The 25,605-nt window shown below is 38.9% G+C and overlaps 1 protein-coding gene across 1 annotated transcript in view; it reads left to right on the top strand.

Annotated features, from left to right (window-relative positions):
- LOC103809867 (double-stranded RNA-binding protein Staufen homolog 2-like) overlaps window positions 1–21,837 on the top strand; it is a gene marked incomplete at its 3' end in the record, with an annotated part of 37,964 nt that extends 16,127 nt beyond the window's left edge. The window contains exons 5-6 of the mRNA XM_009082772.1: window positions 17,809–17,968; window positions 21,730–21,837. Of these exons, the coding sequence (XP_009081020.1) occupies window positions 17,809–17,968; window positions 21,730–21,837 (268 nt within the window). The remainder of the gene's footprint in view (window positions 1–17,808; window positions 17,969–21,729) is intronic.
- Window positions 21,838–25,605: the final 3,768 nt, after the last annotated feature.

The following is a 25,605-nucleotide window of genomic DNA, read 5'->3' as shown; positions in this document are numbered from 1 at the left end:
CAATTAATCTCTGCCAGTACATTAATAACTCAGTCTCCCATTATGACCAGTGGGAGAACTATCAGAGCAATCACTGGTCTAGAATGTTATTTGCCATGCCTTAAACTAAGTTGCCTACATTTAATATGGGTCTCTCCAGAGCTTCACTCTAATAGCAGCTTAGTTTCTAGACATTAACTATGTAAATTTAGGCATCTGAATCTAGAGCTGAATCCTACTTTGATAAATAATCCTAAGAATGTTGACATAGAATAATTTTATGACTGCTGTAGTGGGAGTCATGTGACTATCAGAGAGGAAGGACTGGAAAAATATAAAAATTTCTCCCTCAATAGAAAGGGAGACAAAAGTATCAAAAGAACAAACTCTTTAAGGACTTCTGTGGGTAACAGCAGTTCTCAGGAGATGTAGGCATGCAAGTACTGAAATGCTTTTGATTGAATAAAGTTGTATTTTGCCACAAAAAGCCACCAGTGCTCTTGCTCCCCAAGTGAAGTGGATCCTCAGTTCTGGAGTCTGTTGTGTTGAATTTGCTACAGGGGAATAAACCCCTTGGTCAGGAGCAGTGTGGGTTAGCACTTAAATTATTTTACTATAGTTGTTGGCTTCAGACATCAGCCATAGGGTACAACATTCCTCCCCTAAAAAGGCCAGAGTCAGAGGTGCTTTGCCTACAATTTAAGTCAGTATTGCAATATTTTGTCCTTAAAATTTGCATTTTATGTTGTGATGAAAAAGCTGTTTTCTGACTGACTTTGCAAGAACTCCTTTTTGCATTACTTGCCTTCCTTCCAACCATCTGGACAAAAAAAAAACACCTCAGAAGAAATATTAAAAACTACTTGGAAATAAGAGTTTGGTTAGAATAGGTTATATCTCCTTAAATACACTGTTGTTTCATTCTGAACAACACATACAGATTTCAAAGAATTAAAGCTTAAGGAAATAAAGAGTAGTCCAAAGTGTAATGCAAGTGATTGTTCAGATTAGTAATTTAATTGTTCAGCTGGAAATGGCTGATTTAAACCATTAGATGGCAGCATGAATTTGTGCAAGAATTTCTCAGCAGAATCACTCTTTCAAAAACAAGTTGCCTTTTTCTATTCTGGAGCTTTTAATGACTTTAAAATGCCATAATTCCAGCATAAATCAATTAAAATGAGGTTTTCTGCAAGCTTTTATCTCATCATTTTATCCTCTAATTATTGGGGCTGTAATGCAATAACTTCACTAGCAGTTTTACTTTTTTAATGTGAATCTAGTGCAAGTAAAAGTTTCCAGTTTGCCAGCAGTGAAAATTGAAGTCTTTGGTTTATTCACACAAGGACAGCATGAATTCTGCAGTTCATCCTATTAATTCATTCCTCAGGCTTGACCTAAAGACATTTCCTTAAAGATAAGGCTGCAACCTGGCCACCAAACCTGCCTTCTGCCCATACTAATGAGGCTTTCCGATGATTTGAACATCTATTCACTTGGAAGGGACTGAGATTAGCAGCTGATAATTGATTCAGTTTTGTACACTACCAGTTGAGATTCAGATCGTATCTTAAAGCAAAGTCTCATCCATCATCCTTTTATTACCCTGGTAGTGTATCGACATTATGGTGTAATAACCCACTCACAGACTTTTCAATGAATTCTTTGTGTTCATCTTCTGCATGCTACGTTTCACTTCCCCTGGCCTGTTTGTTCCCACTCGTTGCCTGCCTCCCACACAGACATATTGTTATAAGGAAAGTGTTGAGTACAGCTGTGCTAGGATTTTTCTTTGCTAGTATTTGTTTCTAGGAAAGGAAAAGGGAGAAAGTCAGTCCATTTCCTGTTGGTTTAAAACAGCAGAAACATCTGTTTGTCTTAAGATAGTTTTCCCAAAAGAACAGTGGCAAGGGAGCTTGCAGGTGATGAGCTTTGCCATTGCCAGTAGCTATCAGTTTAAACAATAGTGATTAGTATGGTGGGCTTAAAAAAATAAAAATGACAGAGGATCTTTATTCCTGCAATAAAATTTTTGACAGCTAATGTTTAATTTCTGCAGTGTTTTAAAGCATAGAAATATATAGAGTATCAGAAATTCTGCTATGGAATCTATGGATTCCATGAAATTCTGTCCAAAAGTGATTTTTCTGCAGTCCCCTCCCACTGTATCATGAATTTCCACAGTGCTCACAAAATGGTGCTGGGTGATGTGTCCTGGCACAGTGTGTGTATAATCCTTCTGACAAATCCATCCTGTCACTACCATCCACTGCATTAATGGGTACATTTAACCTATCAGGGATCAATAAAATACATACTCTTAAGTGTATTTACACCGTTACATTGACAGCTGTTAAAATAATGTTATGTAGGCTAAAAATCAAGCTGACAGAATAGACAGCAAAGTAGTATTCCCAGTACAGGATCTTCATTCTCCAAGTCAATGTACTTACCACATATCACTAAAATCTTTTCAACCTTAACTCCAGAGCATCTAAATGCTTCATCACTCTTCATGCCTAAAATGTGATACATAAGGCATGACATTTTACACTATTGCAGCATTCTAAACAGTTTTCACTCAAGAATAAGTAGTTTTGTCAGTGATCTCTTTGCCCTCTTTATAGAGGGACTCCTAAGCCCTAATGCTTCATTCTTAATCAATATTTTTATTAATTTTCCTTGAGGATATGGTGACCTTCCCAGACCACTTGCTATCTTGCTCTGTCTGCTAAGAGAGCAGCCCTTGCCTTTTGTGGTCCTTGGCTTGTGTTTTGACTGTTTCTCCTGAAGCTTCCTTCAGCAGTCAGTTTCTTTAGGTTTTCAACTTCCTCAGATCTTTCTGTGCTCTGGAGAAAGTACATCTGGCTCTAGATGTGTCTCTCCAAGTTTCAGGCATGACTTTTCATGGTCTCACATAGGCTGAAAGCATAAAGAGCTATAACACAATCCTTGTCTTTGGTTTTGTAATGACTGTCTTTCGACTCTGCTCTTCCACTTGTGACACTTTCTGTGAACCCAGTGATCCAAAGATCTTCAGAGCCAATGGCCTGCTGCAGCACCTTGTGAATCTCTTCAGTCTGGTGGCTTTGCAATTCACTGGATGTTCTTTCTCTAGGCCTGCCTTTAAAAGATTCAGCTTTACTCTGAGGTCAGGGACAGAAGACTACTGTTGTTGGTGTGTATAAAAATAAGCACTGATTCAGAATGCTCCTCTAGGAACAGGAATAATTTGGGTGTATTTTGTTCTTTCCACACAGTTAGCTTTTTATTCACCCTTATCTTTTCCCTGTACTTCTGCTGAACTACAGATATTTCAGTTGAGACGCCTGTGAGATGGTGAGTTCAATGGAAACAAGCTGATGTGGCCTCCTTTCTTGTTACAGCCTTTCTGCTGTGTCCAGAACCTGAACATTGGTTACCAATAATACATTCGCTTTTTTTGGTAATGACAGAGGTGAACTGTTGTTAGAGCTCAACTGTTACTTAGAGAGGCTGCCGTAATTTTCCTGAGGGAAGTAAGCAGAAAGGTTAGTGGCTGATTTTTAACAGCTTATAACTCAGTTAGATCTGACTGGAATTGTACTCTTTCCTTACAAGGTCTTTGTCTCTCTTGAACTGAAAGTTCTGCTACAGATTGAGTAAGTATTAAATATCCTCAAGAAGGGTTTTCAAGATTCTTTTATAACAGTATATATGGAGTCTGAATGCAGACGTTTTCACCAGCAATCACTGTGTTATAGTTTCTCTTCATTTCTTGTCTGTAATAGTGATTTTGGCGGATGCCTGTATTCTGTGAAAGAAAGTACAGTTAACATCTCTTCTGAAATGCCAGTTCCCAGGATCTTCTCAAGATCTGCTTGTCTTTATAGGATATTTTAAGGAAGAATGCCAGTTTAAGTTGGTTATTATTGTCACAGAAAGGATAGCTTTACAGGGAGTCATCAGGTGTTTTGGCATTGTAATTTGTTTGGATGATATGCCTACAGGGAAGCCAGAGAGAGACTCTGTTAGGAGCTGTAGGGATAGGACAAGGAATAATGGGTATAAATTGAAAGAGGGGAAATTTAGATTTGATACTAAGGAGAAATTCTTTACTGTAAGGATGGTAAGACACAGGAACATGTTGCCCAGGGAGGCTGTGGATGCCTCAACCCTGGCAGTGTTCAAAGCCAGGTTGGATAAAGCCTTGAACAACCTAGTCTAGAGGGAGGTGCCCCTGCCCATGTCGGGGCGGTTGGGACTAGATGATATTTCAGGTCCATTCCAACCCCTTGGCATTCTATGATTCTATGATATGTTTTGCTGAAATGGGACTGAATCCATCAGTGTTGTGATTGAAAGTGAAATCATCTCTGGACAAAACCAACTGAACACTCTCTTAGCTTTGATGTTGTGTTCCATGACAAAAAAGGAGAATGTGGAGTCATTCACATTACTGATTGAGATTCAGGTCTGATATTAGTGTCAGTGAAACAGAAATGAGAATTCTTAAGGAGGTGAACATCAGCAGCTGAGCCTTGGTTCCCTTCAGTAAAGATAATCTCTATGCTGACCTTGTTTGCTAGACCAAAGGTCATAATAACCATTTTGCATATTAAGAAAAATTACTTTACCAAAAGGATTGCCAAGCAATGGAACAGGCTGCCAGGGAAGTGGTCGAATCACCACTCCTGGAGGTATTAAAAAGATATGGAGATGTGGCACTTAAGGACATGGTTTGTTTAGTGATGGACGAGGCAGCATTAGGTTAATGGAGTCAATGTTCTTAGAGGTCTTTTCCAACCTAAATGATTCTATGATTCTATTTTAACAGTCCTTGGTATCTCTGTCCTTCAAGGTTTTTCCTGAGTCTCTGCTTTCTAGAATACAATTCCACCCCATCTTATAACTATTTCCTTGCATTGCCTATGTTTTACCAAGTCTGCAACTTGCTAATTACACTTGTATTTTAGTGTATTGATCTAACAACCTAACATTTTTTCTGTACTAAATTATATTCACTGGACCAACTGAAGCAAGTCACTAGGCATTGGTGACCAGTACTACTGCAGTCTCATTTCGTTAGCAATGAATTCCTATTTATTTGTCAGGCATTGGTGTAAATTCATTTTGCCCATTAAAGTTTGAAAGAGTATTATGTCTGCTGTCCATGAGTGAGCTTCCCTAGGATTTCTGCTCCTTTTATGCTTTTAAGTAGAAAGGAATCAGAGCATTGAAGGACTTCACCACTTATCATTTTTGGTGTCTTTTTGTCCCTTCCAGACTTCTCTATGGTTGATTTACAGACACCTTTCCTTCCCATTCCAGGTGTAGATAAAGTTTCCTTTGTAAGGCCATCCATGTTTTTGTCAGCATCCTGATGTGATGTGCAGGCAACATAAAATGCTCTCGCTTTCCAATTGACCAAGGTCTCTTTATCTCACATTTCTTTTCTTTGCAAGTCTGATGGCACAGATGGAAAGATTTCTGGATAGAAGCTTTAGATGACCATGCTAGTACATTTTTAGAGGTTGCAGAGCTGATAACTAGCGAGGTAGGAGAGTGTCCATCCTCAGTTAACTGCACTCAGCTGCTGAGAGGTGACTTAAATCAGAATGAAGTGTGATCTTTCAGTTTATTCTGTCTTTCAGTCCCTTAATTGCCAAGTCTAAAGGGATAGGGTAAATTTTTTACTTATTATAATGCAATTTAATGCCTGTATGTTTACATTCCTCCAAGCTGGAAAAGAATGTAGCCCAGTGTTTGAATTTAAGTTAATTTGGATGGTGAGAATCACTCTGTGAGCTTTCTCTTGGGCCTTGTTCCTCTGTAGAATTTTAGGTTATTTAATTCCTATAAAGTTCTAGGCCTAAGATTATTTTGTTAGTAACATTTTTATTAGTATTGTATTACTGGTATAAATATGTGATATAACTAAATGAATGAGGTAGTTTATTTCATTTGCTTAGTGTCTAGTCTGGCAAGTGATATGATTTTTTTTTTTAGACATGAGTTTCTTATGTAAAAAGAAAATGATACTGTAGTCAGATATGCAGCATTGTTTATGTTCTTTTACTGTAATGGATATTTGGATGGCATTCTCAGTAACCACTCTGCATGCTTGTAAAGATTAGTGAGTAATACAGTTCATGGGAAATTTTATGAGCCGAAGTAGATAAGAGTTTGAGATATTTGTCTTCTGGATGTCTGCTTTAACCTCCAAGTATACAGTGTACATCACAGCTTCATGATGTTTTCCCCTTAATTCTAATAGTACTTGTTTTTGTGTGATGGAAAAGAACATTTCTTTATCCTTGTATTTATTTCCTCCCCCCAGCCCCCATCTCCATTTCAGTATTGTTCAGTCAGGTGACATTTTCCAATACCTTAAACTCTGGAGGAAGTATTCTTGCTATGTTCTTGTATTATTTATGCTATTTTTGCAGTCAAGAATAAGTTGAAGTTTTGTTGAGCATTTTCATTACTCAGTTATTCAGTTGATAGGTAAAAATACTTCTTCAGAGGCACATAATGTTTTGTTCTGTGCTCTCTTCTTGATCTTGATTATTGTTTTTCACTTGTTTTTGTACCTTAGTCTTCAATGTACAGTACTTTGGAAGGTTCTTCTCATGGTCCTTTTTTCCCTGGGTTCTTCCCTTTTACATATTCTTAGCCTTTTTCTTTTTTCCTCGCATATCTCTTGCACCAGTTTCTCTTTGTTTTTAAAAGAAAAGGTGTTTGGGCTGGTTTTGAGCATCTTCTGGCACTTTGACAAGTGCTTCATCTAAACTTCAAGGGTTTAGATTGAAGGAGAGAGAGCAATAAAAGTGGAAGCAGAGATCTGAACTTACTGTTCATGGAAGCATCTCTCTATAACTAGGTGCTACATAGATGGCTCAATGTGTTTGCTTTCTTAGTTGTTAGCTTAATCCATGACTGCTCAAGTCCTTAACTTAGAAGGTATGTAGCTTTCTGTTGGTTTCTTGTAAATACTTCTGATAAGCAACTGTTTTTTACTTGCTGTTGTATATATTTGCAACAAATGGTGAGCAAGGCAGTGGTAAATGCAGAGAGTAAATATTGAAATATTTATTTCAGTCAAATGTCTGTATTGAGCAACCTGGAATTCAGAGAAACTGTGATGTGGCAATATTATTGTCTTGTCATCACAAATTCTGCTGGGAAGATCTCACATTAGATAATGTTATGTTAAACTGAATCCTCCTCCCTCTTGTTTTTCACTTGGGGAATGTTTCGATACTGTGATTGTAAAAACATGAGTAGTTGTTTTTTTATTAAGTTACTCATACTGCTTGAAGGAACTACATAGCCTCTAGCACAGGAAAAGAAGAAAAAATATAGAAAAGGAGATCATCATTAACCATGAAAAATTCCCAGACTCAGAACAAAGTTTAAAAGAAAGCATAAATAAAGTAAAAAAGTATAAAACTCAACATGCAGTTACTGTGTATACTAAAGGTAGATTGTGTCTGACTAATGTGTTAACCTTGCATGTTATGTGTCAACTCATTTTTTTAGGTAAAGAGAGTAAAGTAAATCTTATATTTGTGGGATTCAGTTAAGCATTTTATAGCATTAGATAAGGATAATGTTTTCATTAAACTGAAGGAGATGGGGATTTGTACAAGAAATGCAGGGTGGGAAAGGAGAAGAAAAATAACCAGCAGTATTAAAAGTCAAACTAGGAGGAAGATTAAGTATGGTTCTTCCACTTTTAGAATAAACCTTTTAAATTATTTTTGTAGAAGATGTTTGCACAAAAAGTAGGAGTATGTTCATGGGATGCAGTTGGATGATTGTCAGGACTGACATATTAGAAATAGGATAAGACTAGACTTCCCAGTATAAAATGTAAGATTAAGACCATAGGCACTAATAGTACCAACTGTTGTCACCTGGGAGTTTTTCAGTTGGAAATCACAGAACAGGAGTGTTATATTATTAACTATTTGCAAGATAAACTAAGAAAAACTAATGTGTTTGAATTAGAGGGGAAGCAAGTGTGATTTTTTAAGATGCATTGAGCAAGATATTTCTGGTAAAGATACATAAATATTGCTGTTATACAGAATACTGTTAGCCTTTCATATTTTGTCCACCATTCTTGGCTCTTATATTTAAGAACAGAAGCAAGTATGGGGAAGGGCTGTGAAGGATTATCAGGATAGTGAGTAGCCTTTTATACAGAAGACTTCTGAAATACCTTGACTTGTTCCCTTGCAAAGAAAAAGCTGACAGGGAATGGCAAAGCTTACCTTGGAGGGTAAACCTCAAAACAGTAAATGAGCTATACAAGTTACAGGATATTATTGACACAAAATAAAATGTAAAAGTGTAGCCAAGCTGAACATCAGGAGATTCCTAAGTATCAACTCAGCTTCTAGATCATCCTCCCAGCAGAAGCAACTAATCTCATTTGTTTTCTAATAGACCTTAACAGATAGAGAGGATTACATTATGCAGTTGCCTGCAACTCATGGATCTTGACTGCTTAATGCAGGATTTGCTTACATTCTTACATTTGAAATAGAGAAGGTTTGGGGTTTCTATGTCTTAAAATGGGAAGCATCTTTGTTATGTTTTCTGACTATTTTAAAAAAAAATTAACAGATGCTTTTGAATCTCTCTCTGTTAATATGTTTCCATCACATGTTTATTCTTTACAATTCTTGCATAGTCAATAAAACATTCTTTTGCTTAGGGATTTTCTACAACTAGATCAAAATTGATTTCATAAATGGTCATAACAAATATTATATAGAGAAAAATGTTTAAATTAGTTTAAAATTTGTAAAGATTTGTATTATAACAATCTTTTGAATGAAGAATAATCTGGGAAAAGTATACATGATTTTTCTTTTTTTTAATTCTCATCTATGTAACTGAGAGGTCAACATTAAAATAAGGGCTGTCTGTGGCTAAAAAGTGATACATGTAGTGCCTTGTCTTACGCAGTTTACATTAAGAATGTGTTTGGAGGATGTGAAGGTAATCTAGAAGCGAGCAGCCAGACTGATTCATCATAGAATCATAGAATGGTTTGGGTCGGAAGGGACCTTAAAGATTGTCTAGTTCCAACCTACCCTGCTATGGGCAGGCACACCTTCCAATAGACCAGGCTGCTCAGAGCTCTATCCAGCCTGATGTCAAGCGCTTCCAGGGATGGGGCATCCACAACTTCTCTGGGCAACCTGTTTCAGTGCCTCACCACTCTCACAATAAAGAATGGGTGGCTCATGTCTAGCCTCTAATCCACCAGCACCCCCAAATCCTTCTTGACAAGGCTGCTCTCAATCTGTTCATCCCCCACCCTGTATTGACACCAGGAGCTGCCCTGATCCAGGTGCTGCACCTTGCCCTTGGTCTTGCTAAAACATGAAATTCCCGTCAGCCCACTTCTTAAGCTTGTCCAGGTCCCTCTGGATAGTATCTCATTCTTCAGGTGTGTCAACCACACCACTCAGCTAGGTGTCATCTGCAAATTGCTGAGGGTGCACTTGATCCCTTCATCTAAGTCATTAATGAAGATACTAAAAAACACTGGTCCAGTACAGACCCTTGAGGAACACCACTTGGCACTGATGTCCCTTGAGCCATTGACCTTCTGGATGCAACTGTCCAAGCAATTCCTTGTCCACCTAACAGTCCAGCCATCGAATATATCTCTTACTAGTTTAGAGAAAAGGCTGTTGTGTGGGACTGTGTAAAAGGCTTTACCGAAGTCCAGATAGATGACATCTGTAACCCTTCCCTTGTCCACTGATGTCGTCACTCCATTGTCAAAGGCCACTAGGTTGGTTAGGCAGAACTTGCCCTTGGAGAAGACATGCTGACTGTCCCTGAATCACCTCCCTGTCCTCCATGTGCCTTAGCATAGGATCTAGGAGGTTATTTTACATGATCTTCCCTGGCACAGAGGTGAGGCTGGCAGGTTGATAGTTCCCAGGTCCTCCTTTCTACCCTTTTTAAAGATGGGTACAATGTTTCCCTTTTCCCGTCACCTGGAACTTTACCTGACTGCCATGACATTTCAAATATCATGGAGAGTGGCTTGGCAACTAAATCTCTGGGCTGCATCTCCTCAGGTCTCATAGACTTATGAACATTCAGGTTCATCATGTGCTCATGAACCTGATGTGAGGGACTTTTCACGCCCAGTCCCCATTTTGCTGTCCATCCATTTGGGAGGTGTGGGAAGAGAGGTTGCCATTGAAGACTGAGGCAAAAAAGTTGTTGAGTACCTTAGTCTTCTCCTCATCCATTATTACCAGTTTTTCAGTGTTGTTTATTAGGGTTGGTACACCTTCTTTGACCTTCCCTTTTCTGGTTAACATACCTGTAGAAGCCCTTCTTGTTATTCTTTGCATCCCTTGACAGGTCCAGTTCCAGCTTTGCCTTGGCCTTCCTCACCCCATCCCTACATAGCCCAACTTTTTACTCTTCTGAGGTCACCTGCCTTTGTTTTCACTGCCTGTCATTTGCTTATTTCCTCTTAGTTTGACCAGCACTTCCCTACTCAGCCATGCTGGTCTCTTGTCTTCCTTGCCTGGTTTCTCGGTACTGGGCATCTCTAGCTCTTGTGCTCTATGGCAGTCTTCCTTAAAAGTCTGCCAGCTCTGTTACATTTGCTTGTTCCTGATTTCCCAGGGGATCCCACTGACCATCTCCTTGAAGAGATGGAAGTTTGCTTTCCTTAAGTTCAGGGGCCTAACTTTACTCCTTACCTGATGTATATCTCTCAGGACTGTGAACTCCACTAATACCTGATCACTGCAGCCCAGGCTGCCTCCAATATCGATGTCCCCGATCAGCTCACTTGTGTTGGTGACCAACAGATCCAGTAACATGTCCCCTCTGGTAGGGCTGTCTATTACCTGGCTCAAGAATTTATCCTCCACACATTCCAGGAGTGTTCTGGATTGCCTACAGGTCACTATGCTACTTTTCCAGCAGATGTCAGGGTGGTTGAAGTGCCCCAGCAGGACAACAGCCTGCATGTGTGATCCCTCTGGGAGCTGGATTAAGGTTTCATCAGTGGATTCCCCTTGATCAGGCAGCCTAGCCTGTAGCAGACACAATTTGGGAATAATGGACTGTAGTTCTCAAAAGAAATACTTGGAAAAGAGAGTCTCTTTGTTCCCAGGTATTGCTGTGGACCTGCTGAAAGAACCAGAAAGTGCACTGTGTGAAGACAAAAGTGACTATACTGGATATTTTCGTCTTCAAAACATAGTACTCACATCTGCAAGAAATGCACGTGGCTAATGGACTGCTTAGAAAAATAGGCCATAGCCAGGGAACAGCTGCACTAAGCAACTTGCTCCCCTAGAGAAATTTCAAATGTTACAGAGAAAAAGTTGTTCACAGCAAATGCTGTTTCCTACTTCTCTGCACAGTCTGTGGCTCTCTATCCCTCCACTGACAAAGCTCACAGCATTTTCCTGATTAAACAGTGCCAGCAGGGCTGCCAGTTTGATTGAGTTCATATGGAGCCAGAGAGAAAAAGTGCAGAGAATGACCCTTCCAGCATGAAGTTGGCATCTGAAGAATGACTTTCCCATCCCGTGTTGTATCTCATGTTTTAGTGGCCTGCGTCGTGGCCAAAATGGTCCCAGTTCCTCTTCACTTTGCATTATGAAATGGTACTAGGGTAGTACTTCCTCTAACACTTGTGCAGTGGGAAAGTAATTCGGTTTATTTGGGCTTTTTTTTACATCATTGAAGAATATGTTGACCATTAGAATGTAAAGAAAACCTCACTGAGTTTTTAACATGAAGCTAAGTCTAAATAAACTTCCTGGTTTCTGTGAGTTAGAGCTTGCACTTGTTTTTTTTCCCCTTCTAAGAATAAAGTAACAATATCAGAAACATTGAATCCAGAGAAATGCAGGAAATGCAGTATGAACACATAATGTATGTACTAATGCTTTACTTGTCTTTGTGTGTGTGGATTTGATGGCCAAAAAGGAAGAGGCCCCAAGGGCTCCTTAGTATGCAATTAATATTTTGGCTAGAAAAGCAGCAGATTGTTTCAGTATGCTTACATGTTATGACATCATATTCCAGTAAAATTATAATGAACAGAATTTTTGTTTGTCTCTGTGGCAAACCAAAATGAGTTTTCTAATTGTCAACAGACCTTGGTGATTTATTTAATTATAGTGGCGCCCGCTTACACCAGCTTAGTTAAGGTCTGTCAGCATTTCTGTTATGAACCCCTGTTTTTAGGGGTTTATAACTAGCTGTAAATATTTGCTCATTGCTGAAACTTGGCATTCAAGGTCACAGTCATAGAGCAAATATCCTTTTTCAGGTTGACTATTCTAAAGTGATACCAGTGGCATTAGCTAAAAAGTAGATTTCTGATGCTGTGAAACTTAAGAGGGAATAAAGAGAACCTGCTTTCCAGACCTCTTATTTGAGGGATCTTCTTAAGAATCTTAAATGTCCAGAAGAGCCAGACGAAAATGATCTTGTTATATGACTGATTGTGTAGTATCCATTATCACACTTTGTTTTCTTTCAATTGAATGTATCATTTTGCATGTCCTTTTGTTGTCTTCTGGTCTTACAATCTTCTGTCATTTTGGCTGTGTCTGTCAACTTATTTTCTAAGTGGTGTGCCAGTATCACCTGAGTATCTCTTTTATATAAGAATTTTCTCCCAGGAAAATCCTGGCCTTTGTAGGTGCCATGCAGAACGCAGGGACATGCATAATTTTAAAATGTAGGTAATTTTAAAACCTTTAGAAACCTAATGAGTCCATATGTGATGTGGGAAATCCTGATTGTTTCAGTTGTGTGGCTGAACAGAGAGAGGACTGAGGAACATAGGACTGACATGTAGGTGTTCTTGTGATTGAAAACATTGTGTTGATATGTTATTGCATAGTAATCAGCAAATTCTGAATAAATATTCTGAAGATTGTTAATGTTTTCAGCCCTTTTCAGTAGCTTATATGTAATATATTGGGAAGGTTTGTTAATGATCAGTGGCAGATATATTATACCTTTGCATGGGCTTGTTCCTTACATGAGTGTATGTCTTCAGGAGGCAGAATCATTCATTATTAAAACTCAGTTTAATTGTCCCACTCCCCTTTCAGACTGGAATATTATTACTGTTGAGGTTTTTGTTAATAAGCCTATCTGTCCTCACCATGGAAAAGAGGAGGATGTCGTTTCTATTTGACATGCTTCTTCTTGTAAAGAAGCCAATAAATATCCTCACAGATTTAGTCCATTTTCTGAGGATTTCAGGTGCTCCTTTGCACTTTCCTGGCAATGCTCATATTATCAGCGCTCTGTTAACTCTGCTTGAGGCCAAGCAGAGCAAGAAAAGTTTAATCAAAACCATGTAAAAGCCTAATCATTCTGCCAATGCCAAAGAGCTGCATGAGGCTCTAGAGCCACAGGCTGAATATCATTTTTCCATATTATCACATAAATAGCTCCCTAAACACTCTTTAACAGAAAAGGTGGGGATGGGGGAGGGAAAAAGAGAAGGCCTGTTGTGGGATCTGAGTTTATAAAGTAGATTAAGTTCATGTGCTCTCCTCTTCTGCATGCAGTGGAGGGAAAGGTAGATCTAGTAACTCAACAGGAGACATAAACTTCTGATGGGTATTGTATTTTCCCTAAATCTATGTAGTTGCTAGCAGCACCACCACATTCTTTTTATTTAAAGAGGATTGTGAAGTAATAAGGTGGGACATGTGATCCAGGTTCCTACTGCTTTTGCATGACACAGCTTGTCCTGTGCTAAGCTGCAGACAACAGATGCAGCCATTTCCAGGCTAGAGTTCTACATCTTCTGAGAACTTCTGGGATGGTGGGAACTCAAGAGTGGCTGTTGCTGCAGGGAAAGCGTAGCTACAGCAGGCTGTGGCTTCTAGCAAGCTCTAACAGCTACCAGTAAGCTCTGTCAGCTACTACTGGTCAAAAGCTGCATTGAGCTTGCCTTCCAGTTGTCTCCTGATTAGAGTGGGTCAAGCACCCTCTCAGCAGGTGCTGGGGAGAAGCACGTTTAAGTGCAGAGCCTGGAGCACTGCTCCCAGAGAGAGAGAGCAGATGCAGCAGTTTGCACAGCAGTTCATGAAGAAGGGAGTCAGAAACTCTGCTGAGGGCAGTGTATGTGTGCTCAGCAGTGCTTGTGATGCACCACATGGCACAGTTCCTAGCACCGTCTGGAGCAGCTCTCCCTGGTACATCAGAAACCTGGAGTCATAGCTAGCTCCAGAGCTCCAGCTAGAATAGAGATAATGGTCTTGTCTGCAAGAATCCGTATTACCAAGGAAAGAAGATGCAGGAAGATGTCAGTAAACTGTGCAGGCATCACTAGATCTGATGAGTAAGAGATGAATAAGATCTTCTCTGAGACCCTGTCAGGTACAAGATCCTGAAACCCCAGACACAGAAAAGGAGGAGCAGGGAGAGTCAGTGGTAATTGGGCTGGAAAATTGGGAGTCCTGTGATGGTAAAGGCTGGAAGCTTGTAATTTTTGGCACTGGGAGGAAGACTTCTGCTCCACCTGCAGGTCTGCAGCTACAATTTCAGTGCCACAGCATAACATGAGAGCCTGGGAGCTCCCAAAGCATCCAATCCAGCCAAATTAGAGGCCTACAGCAGCCCCAGAAGCAAGCATCAAGTGATAATAGTGAGCAACTTCCTACTGCAGGGGATGGAGACTACCATCTGTGAATCTGACCTGCTGTGCAGGGAGGTTTGCTTCTCACTGAGGGATTGGGATATTGTGGATAGACTGCCAAGAGTTATGTGTTCCTCAGATTATTACCCACCACTGCTCTTCATTGTGGGCACCAGTGATACTGTAAGGGGACACATGGAGCATAACAAGCATGGCTACAAAGATAATTTTTACAATTGTGGCACCCTCTTTGAGGATCAATGCTTGGAAGAGACAGGCTCCACCTGACCAAGTGGGGCAAGCATCTTTGTCAACAGGCTGGCCAATCTGGTCAAGAGAGCTTTAAGGTGATGGAGAATGGAGTTGACTTATAACCAAGCTAGGAGGTGATGGACCGAGTTAGTAGGCAAAGACAAGATGTTGACAAGAGAGACCCTAAGACCAACTAAACAGAGCTGAAGGGATCCCACTCTAAGTGTATGCACACAAGTAATGAATAGCCTACAAGACAGCATGATAGGGGAAATCCTTATACCCTTTCTGGAATATCAGTACACTTGGGTTCCTGTCTGAAGTGCCAGTACACTAACACACTTAGCACAGAGAATGAGCAGGAGGAACTGCGGCAGGGCTGTAACATCACTGGAATCACAGAGGCATGGTGGTATAGCTAACACAAATGGGGTGCTGCCATGGATGCATACAGAATTTTTAGGAAGGACAGACCAGGATTGCAAGGACTTCATTGTCCTTTATTTGAGAGATCAGTTGGGAATGCATGGAGCTTTGCCTGGGGGTGAGTGACAAAACAGCTGATAGTTTATAGGCATAGCAGTGCAGGTAATACTGCAGTGGGTGTCTCCTACAGACTGAATGATCAAGAAGTAGATGAGGTCTTTTTCAGATAACTGAAGAAGGTTCATGACCACAGCTCTGTTCCTCATGGAGGACTTTAACCACCCCCAGTATATGCTGGAGCAACATCACAGCATGGCACAAACAATCCAGGAGGTTTCTGGAATGTATCAGTTACAACTTTCTGGCATAGGTAATTGAGGAATCTGTGAGGATGGGCATCCCTACTGGAGCTCACAGTTTTAAACAAAGAACTGGTCAGAGATGTGGAGGTTGGAGTCAGTGCAGCGATCATGAGATGGTAGTAGGATCTTGAGAGAACAAGGCAAATATCACAGGTCACAAACTGGAGTTTGAGGTAGCAGGCTTGGGTCTCTTCAGAGACCTACTTGGAAGAATCCTAGAGGAGACAGTTCTGAAGAGAGGAGAAGTCCAGGGGAGCTTGTCAGGTTTCACCTCCTCCGAGCTTGAGAAAAAATTAACTGTCCATCTCAACACACAGGTAGTCAAGTAAAAGCAGCAGAAAGCCTGCATGGATGAACATGACCTTCTGACTAAACTCTTAACAGGCTTTGTGACCAAGGAAGTATAGTTTGACCTATGTTTGGTGTCAGAGGCCTGTTCATGATTCTTAGATTTAAATTCTTCCAATGTATTATTTACATCTATTGCCTGCATATTCCCTAAATTTATTTTTAATATTCTCTAAAACAATGCTGAAAACCAAATGAAGCTAATAAACTGAAAGAAAATATTGATACAGGAAGCATTTCAGGGAAACTCACTCTTGAAGTGAAGGAAAAGGGTGAAATTCTGCCTTTGACTTAAAAAACTGCCATTCTTTTTGAGGTGATCTCAATGTGAAGCCACTGTAATTTTTTAGTGTAGATTTTGTCACATTGATAGTGTCTTGAGATTGTGTTTAGACCTTTTAGAAGCAGAGGGAGGCAGAAGGTGAATGCTGTATTGCAGAAGCAAAGAGGGCACAGTGGAGTGGAGCAGAAGTTAACATTCTTGAACTGTTTCTTTGGTTTGACAGCTGCTTAGTTAATGAATGGCACCAGAGTGTTTAATTCCATTATGTATGTAGGACCTTTGTAATGGTCTTCCAGAAACAGTGGTCAAACATTAGAATGGGTCATCCAGAGATGATGTGGAATCTTCATCCTTGGAGACATCCACAATACCCTGGACAATGCCTGAACAAGACAGTGTAACTTCAGAGCTCGACTGTGCTCTGGGTACTGTGTTGGACCAGATAACCTCCAGGAGCCTTTCCAACCTGAGTTATTCTATAATTTTATGAAAATGTTATATAAGCAAAAGCATTTCCAGGCCTTAATAATTCCCTAAAAGTGTGTTAAACTGTAAACAAGAAAGCAAATACCCATTTTTTGCATGTCATAAAGGCAACTTAGCTCACTCCTCCAAGGCCCTATAGCCAGAGGCTTGTTGGAGCCAGTGTTATGGTTTTGCTCTTTCCATATAAATGTATTTTTAGAATTAGGCACAAGTTCAGGGGCACTGAGACTGGAGTGCTTATTCACACTTGTTTGGGTTTGAAGTGTGCTGCTCTCTGGTAAGCTTTGGATTTTGTTTTACAGTTGAAACGAATTGGTTACAATTATTAATGTAAAGTCAGAAAGTCTTCATTCATGTCAACAGGTGAAGAGAGCACATTTAAAAAAGGGTCCTTTTAGAGGAATAAGGAAAAGGTTGTACTGCATTTGAATGAATCTAGTACTTTGAGTGAATCTAGTTTTGTTGCAATGAACCTCGCTTTTGGCCATGCTTTTGGAATCCTAGGCTTTTTTACATTGCCATAAAATATGGACAAGTTATTTGTCAAGTGAGGACCCATTTCTGCTAGATATATTCTCTGCCATCTTACTTTTATAGTCCCCAAGAGCTGAGCTATTCTGACAGGTTTCATATGAGCGACTGCACAATCCTTACTCTGTGCCACTTGTCTGTGGGACAGGAGTTGTCTCCCAGGCGTGGCTTCCACTGGAGTTTTCGGTTCTCCTAATGTTTCACCTTCCCAAGACTCAAACCAAGAAGAGAGCAGAGCTGAGCTGTTGAGCTGATGTATAGTAGAGCTCATTGCAGAGCCCTGCAAGTGTAGATGAAGAGCTGGTTTGCACATAGGAGCTGCTGTCAGAGTTTCCAGCTGCCTTGCTGAGGAACAGTCCATGCATTTGAGTGCTGGATCTTATTCTGTGAGAAAAGATGTTTTATCCCCAACTACTTCTCTGTATTACATAAAAAGGATTGCTAAAATTCCTAACTTGTATTGTTGTTTTCTTTTCATGAATTCTTTCCAGGTATCACTGCCCAGTGCCTAAAATTTTCTATGTCCAATTAACTGTTGGCAACAGTGAGTTTTTTGGTGAAGGAAAGACTCGTCAAGCTGCTAGACATAATGCTGCAATGAAGGCCCTTCAAGCTCTCCAAAATGAGCCTATTCCAGAAAAATTACCTCAGGTTTGTGTTTCAGAAAACTGTTCCTAATATGCATGTTAAGATATCAAATCGAATAATTTAATTGCCAGTTTTTCAGTGTTTAATTTTTAGTGGTTTTTTTATATTAGCCTCAGCAATTAGAGAAGTAATACTAACAGCTTGTTACTGTCATTTCTTTATCACCTGGTTTTAGGCTTTCAGCCACTTAGTACCTTTTAAATAACTGGTTTTCTCACTGCTACATTTGTAAGTGGTATATATTGCTGCTTAAAAAAATAAAATACTGTATCATATTTTAAAAGTATTTAACAGAAAAATTAATCTCAGAATAATCTTTGTAAATTGAAAGGACAAATACAACATTTCCCAGTCAAAGAAGCCAAGTGCTTGCAGGACCTCTGGGAATGCTGTGATTTTCTGGTACAGCAGTTGAAGACCACTTGGGATACTGTAGGACCTTAATAGCAGATGTCTGTTGGTATGAGACTAAATCGAGTCCTCAGTCAGGAAAACCTCTCTGGCTTGGTTATGCAGAGGGTAAGGGAAGCTGATTGCAGATTAGTCATGAAGAAACATCTCTGTCATATCATGGGTTAAAGTTGTAGGTGACTGGAGAAAGCTGGAGGTAAGCTCTGCCTAGGTCCTGATGGAGGGACTGCAAAGAGTTGTATCAGGTGGAGATAAGTGTAGCTCTCCAGAGAACTGGAGGCTGGTTGAAATAGAGTTCAAGGGCTGCATGGTGCCAAGGTTCAGGCTCCTGCCTGCTGCTGATCATGTGAAGTGCACACAGGACTGCTACACAGTGGTGGGATGTGCCCTTGCCATGGCACAGGGTCAGGGTCAGTAAAACTCTACTTCCTTCAGCAAAACCAACCAGCTTGGGTCATCTGTGGAAGATTATTGATTCATCATTCCTCAGATATCATGCATGGGTCAGAGCCAGTACACATCAGAGTCTGGCTGGCCTCAAGGAAATTGAGCTTCTTTGTTCCCCAATCACCGTGACTCTGCTCCCAGGGAAAGCAGAGTGGCGAGCAAGGATAGACCTGCTGGTACCCATCCAGTAATCCCACTAGGAACTCGGTGAATTTGACTGAAATAGGATCCATGGAATATAGCACAGTAAATACATAGGTTTATCTTTTGGCCTTCATAACTGTGTTTGCTTAATGCTGTCCTCTATATACTCTTTCATTTTGAGGTATCTTTTTTCCTTTTTTAAAAAAAAACTTAGTTAAGGATAAAATCTTATCTGTATTAAGCCATTGAAGAGGAGTATTGCTATCTTAGTACTTCATTGCACAAATGTGTAAGGTGAGCAGAAACAAGGAGCCATCAGCCAACAGGGCAGGGTTGCAGGTGAATGTGAACCTGCTTTTACAAAAGAGCTGTTGTGTGTCTGCCAAAGCAGCTCTGCTGTCTCATAGATGTGAGGCTAAGAAAGGCCTTACAATTAAAGTGTCATTTGTGGAATGAGGATCAAATTTAAATCCAAAGCGCCTGAGTCACTCCAGAACATATTTTATCTTCCTTGGGGAAGTCACATAACTAAGGCTTGAAACTTTATTGCTTTGTACTAAGGTCTAAGCCTGAAAGTCTTCATCCTCCCTTTTCTCAACTCACACTTAGGTTCTCTACTGTGGTGGAAAAATATGCAAGGAGTTAAATTGTAAGGGCGGAAGGGACAATCAGGGATTTTCTGGACCAGATGTGCTTGTATTAATTATGAAATTTTAAACCATAACTTCTAGTTTAGACTATACATATCTGATTAAGCTAGAGTATAGCTAGAAAAACTAAACATTCTTTACTTGAGGGCTTGCTGCAGTCCAGTGAGCATTATATTATTTTATGTAAATTATGCCAGTGTTAGATTATTCCCCATTTCAAAGATAATTTGTGAGGTGTTTCTTCTAGAATTCACTTAGCTTAATTTTTATCTAACTGCTATTTTCTTATCTTTGCTAAATGTTATAAAGAGATATCAAAAATCTCTCCCCCTTATACATTTACAGATTATGCTTAAGTAATTTCAAATGTTTTTATAGGACTGATTGTTTCCATAGTGTCTTAGTGTGAAGGCATTTTTTCTAATCAGTAATTCATCCTTGTGGCTTTTTTTTGGTCAGCTTTCTAGATTGCCAGTGTTATTTATAAAGCACAAACTTAATTGAATACAATACTGAGTAATGTTCTCACTAAAGGTTATTTACAGAATAGTTGTGCCCCACCCTTTATGTTTGATACTCTTTATATCCCTAAAATAGATTTTACTTCTAAATATTGTCCTTTTAACTTTGTTGTTTGTTCTCAGTGAACCTAATCAATGCTTTGCTTGTCCTGTAAATAATGGCCTACATTCTTGATTTTGGTGGTGCTTTACATTTCATTATATGAAATGAGCTAGAGGTCCTACATTATTTGGTTCTAACTGCCCTTGTTATTGCTTTGCACTTTACCTTTTTTTTTTCAGCGGGTTCTATAAACTTAATAATATTGTTTTGGTTTGTTTTTAACTCCAGATCAATGTCAGAGATGTAAATGGCTTTTTTTCAGACTCAAAATTTTGCAATCATTTAATGAGACAAAAAGTGCTCCAGGTCTGCATAGTGTAGCTGAGTGCTGGATTTTTGGTCCTGCATTATCTAAAGGATTAATATATTAAGAGATAACAAATGGTAGATAAAAGATTGATACATTTCATTTTAACGTGAAGAACCCAATGCTTTTTAAATGCGGTTTTGTAACTGCGGTATCTGCATTTTGTAGCTGTGCTGGTGGCTGAAGATTTAGATCAGACTTTGTTATGTAAGATGGGAGCTCTGCAGGAATCCACCTAATTCAGCCCAAGTGTCTTTGATGTTTACCTCCGCTAATAAAAAATTAGGAGCCTGGCCAAGGTTACATGGTTGTTGAGAGATTCCAGTTTGAAGCATTGCAGTTTGAAAGTAGCTAAAAGGGAAACCTCTGAGCACTAAGGACATGTGTCCTGGGGGACAAACACCAAAAGGTAGTGGTTGCAAAGGCTGATAACTCTTGAGTGATCCCCATGCTGGTGGCTGTCTGAGAAAAATAAGATTTTCCTAAAGTGTAAAGCAAAGCTGAATTTTAGGAAAATGTTTGCATGTGCCTTTTGTTGTTTTATCTCTTAGCCTCTCTGTTTGTTATGTTCCTATGGATAAATAAATAATGTTCCGTGTTGAGCAAGCTGTTCTCTGTCACTACCTTTTCACACTGGTCATAACTCCCAGAGGGAAGTTGATGGTGGGGCCGTTAACCAGCTGGACCTGCTGAGGACACCTGTAACCTGGTGACCCAGTCGAAGTGTGGGGGTGATTCACTGAATTTCTTCTGAGAGAAGTGCAGTCTTCTGTACTATCCAAGAAGTACAGATTTCTTCCTTGCTTACAAGGGGTACCCACAGAGACACTGAGAAACAGGTCAAAGGGTCTGTTTGATCCTCATGTTTGACACAAGAAATGCATATTCAGATGATTGTTATCCATGCCATTAATAAAACTGAAATCCATAGATGTTACTTTGCTATCTATAACTAATTTATGTATTAATGCACGTCTTCCTTTATTATGAAGCATAAGTGCATTATATATGGCTTCACAGTCAGCAGGTGTCTAATAACAGGGTGCTGAGATGGTTGTACAAATGCCAGTTTACAGCCTGACAGGAGAATTCAAAAGTCTGAGAAATCAGGAAAGAAACGTATTACATATTTTTAAAATCTTTTAAGAATTTTAATATGATTATGTATTCATCATTTTCAGAATGGAGAAACAGGAAAAGAATCAGAAGAAGATAAAGATGCGAACAAGTCTGAGATCAGTGTAGTGTTTGAAATTGCTTTGAAGCGCAATATACCTGTCAGTTTCGAGGTATGTGTTACATTTTTGTCTGTGTTACATATTTATCTGTTTGCTAAGAAAGTATTAAAAAAACCCTGCCACTAAAACTCAACACAGTTAATAATATTAATACATCATAAATATAACTTTCATATTCATGCAAATTATAAATGAAAATTGATAGTGTATCAGAGTCTAAGACACTTTTTTACCTATTAAAATAGATGCTCTTTCATAAGTTTTGGAGACCTAATATTTGGTTGCAAAAAAGTGGATTGCAGAGGGAAAGTTAAACCATCTTCTATGTAGGGCTGTGGGATTAGAATCGGTAGCCACACTCAATCTGACTTGAAATAATCTTCAGAACAGTCAAAGTCTTTATGTCATCATACACTAGAAAAGTTCCCATTGGAACATTTTTATTTTCCACTCTGAGTCCTTATCTATCTCTACTTAAGCCTTCATGATTTTTTTGTTTGTTTCATATGATTTTATCTGTGAACCCTCTTCTGACACCTTTGTTTACCTTAAGTAATAAAGAATATTTGGAATAGCTCCAATGCTATCAATGAAGTAAGTATGGGAGAATGAGTGCTACTAACAGAAAAATTTTTCCGATGAGAAAGTTCTTACAAAAGCTTGTTGTAAAAATCTCACACTGTTGTGGTAAGAAACACCAAATTTTCTAGCTGGGTTTTTTTCTTTTTTTTTTTCCTTTTTTTTTTTTTTAAATGCATAAAATGCTACTGTAAGTGTCTCTTTAATGTGGTTTTTTTCTGTTTTTTTTTTAGTTTTACATTTAAACTGGGTATGTATGAAGGACACAGGTAGTGCTTATACTGGTGATGCTTATTTTCTCCAGTGGTTTTCTGTTTGGACATATAGGCATGTACTTGCATGTCAAAAATAAATAAATAGATTAAGCTGTGGCACACCTCACAGTGTGCTGTGTGCAGTTTACTGACATGTTTGGCCCATGTTCCTGAATTAGCCAACGTCAAAGTTACTATTTGGGCCTTCTTAGAAATATGAGAAATCTCTCAGAAGTAAGAGAGCCAAAGACAAAGAATATTGGTTTTGACTAAGGAATTCCTCGGTATAGCAAAGGCATATGTGCTTTGTATATGTGGTCCATGTAGTATGGACTATTTACAAAGGTAAGATAATGTAAAATCTAGAGGATAAAACTGGGGTGTCTGGGTGTATAGTGTATCAGTTTGCCACTACATGCATGATATAAGATCAGACATACTGGAAACATGTCTGTGTTTCAAAAGGGAAGCTCATAATTAATGTTTCAGTTTTCACACACTGTTTTCTACCTTGAATATTTCAAAGTGTTTGGAATAGTACCATACAAACCAGTGCACTAAAATACAAAGAGATGTATGGCCACAGGTCACCAGAGTAGCTTGGAGGTTGGAAAGAAAAGAGGGATAGTGCTTTACATGTCTTCTTAACTGCATTCCTATTTCAGCTTATTTAAAGGAGAGCATTTTGTAAGGAGGGAATGAAGGCAGAGATACTTATTACAGGAAAAGTCTAATGTGCCACTTGCCAAAGAATGTTAACAACATTGAAAAAAGACAGTTTCTTACTCTCCTGACAGGTTTTGTGTTATTTCCTGCCTGTAAATCTAAGTATAGGTGACATTCTTAAATAGAGTTTTGATTGAACTTGGTTCTGGATTATTTTTCAATAAAACTGCCAAGCAATTACGGGTAATCCCCAGGATCTGGTGTTTCTAATAGGATTTTATTTACAGATGGGCTTGTGTTATTCCAGGCAGGCAGCAAAGCTTTTTCTAGCTTTTATTTTGTGTGCAGTAGCTATAAAATGATCTGCCTTTTCTTCATCTGACAAAGCTTTAGCCAATGTTCCAACAGTGCTGTGTTATGCAACAAAGTAATGGTCATAAATATATGTAAAGTTCTATGTAAATGTGTCCTCAGAATTGCACAAGGGGTGGAAAAGAGGAAGAGCATGCAGAACCCTCAGGTTTCTTCTGTTTGGTGTAAAATGGCTAGTTTTAATTGCCTAGGAACTTTAGGATGAGTTTTACAGATATTCTGTCTATTAAATTCTTAACTAAAATAAATGCATTCAATTCTAAAAAAAGAGCAAGCTTTGCTCCATATTTATCACTGATGCATCCTTAGCTAACCTTTATTCACCTCTTAAGTCAAAATACAACTTCTCTAAGGGGTTTATGGGATTCTCAATGAATAGGTTTTAAGGAGGGATACAAAAGCGATTGCTGTAGGAATTATTAGAATAGCTGTAGAACGGTCATTTTGCTTCTTGTTCCTTCCCAGATAGTAGGCTAAAGTCCTGGTTTCTTCAGTTCTTTTGCGAGGCATATGTTTTTTATTTCTTATTTGTCAGTAAGGAGTTGGGTGAGCCTAGGAGACCTAACTGATGTCAACAACGTCAGGTATTGAAACACATTGGGGTGTTTCAGGCTGTAATTTTATTTTCAGTATTTTGCTTTGGATTGGAGTGTTATTTCTTTAGACTAGCAAATGCAATAATTTAATTTTTTCATTCTCAGTATCAGGAGTGAACACATAGTAGAGTGCCTGAACAGGCAAATTTTCTGCCCCTCTATACCTGTCCAGTATTCTGCTGGGAAAAAGAGATGCAGTTTCTTATGTCCCAGTGTTATCACAGTATGACAAAGTTTCTGTATTTTGAACCAGGAACAGACAAAATTGCTGTCTCTGGGAGACTGAGCAAGTTCTTGGCAGGAAGTTTCACACCTACCTGGCTCCTGCTTTCCTGGAACTTAAGGCTTTGGATGGTTGATGTACTGAGTAGCTCTCAATAGGGTTATGCATGATGATCACCCTTTATCACTCCAGTTTTGCATATAGACTTTTTTTTGAACTTGGAAAATGTAATTTGTCTGCCCACATAGACACCTGGAAATATATTGGTATTTTAAAACTCATGAACAATCATGGATGTAGGTCACATGGTTTTGCTGATCTGATTTTTGTCTTCTCTAGTTTTTGTCCATTTAATCTGATCATAATCTTTTTGAGTATTCTACCTGGACTCTCACTAATAATTGAAGCAGCATTACTCTTTCACTGTAATCATACTGCTGGTTTTCATTTGTCAGCATGATTCATTAAGTTGAGCCAAATTCATTCTTGATGTAACTTGACCTTAGATGTGTTTTGGCCCCATGTGTTTTCTCTTGCTGTAATTATTCTTTAAATCCATGGAACAGAAAAAGAAAAGTGTATTGAACTGTCACCCCTAATCAAATTCTCAGCTTTAAATTACCCATGATTTGGTCCACAGGTCGTATCTTTCAACTGAGGAAATAGTTTAATGTCCTAATGCATATAGTGTTCTTGGATAGCAAAGGCTGAATTTCTTTGTAGTGTTTTCTGTCCCAAGGCTCATAGCACAACTGTTTGAAATCATGTGGAGTAAAATGATCTAAAATCTGGGGTTAACCAAAAATGTTGTTAGATAAATATTTTTTTTGCATAATTACCAAATTTAGATGTTTAGCTTGATCCCGATCCCATCTGAATCCTATGGGGTTCATTCCACTGACAGCACAGACTCTTTTTCATTTACACACTAACAAAGAAACAGTTTTTAATGTTTTCCAGTCAATTATTTACCTTGTGTCACATACTTAAAATTTAAAAGATGGAAAACACACCAGAATGCATTAGTTTTATATTAGGAAATATATTTTTGTGCATATGAAAATATAATCCGGTTTTGTATTAACATTCTTTCTCTCATACATATATGTGTGTGCATTTATATATATTT

The sequence above is a fragment of the Acanthisitta chloris genome, unplaced genomic scaffold, assembly GCF_000695815.1.
Source record: "Acanthisitta chloris isolate BGI_N310 unplaced genomic scaffold, ASM69581v1 scaffold14050, whole genome shotgun sequence".
In the NCBI taxonomy this organism is placed as follows: domain Eukaryota; kingdom Metazoa; phylum Chordata; class Aves; order Passeriformes; family Acanthisittidae; genus Acanthisitta; species Acanthisitta chloris.
This window is presented reverse-complemented; position numbering and strand designations above follow the sequence as displayed.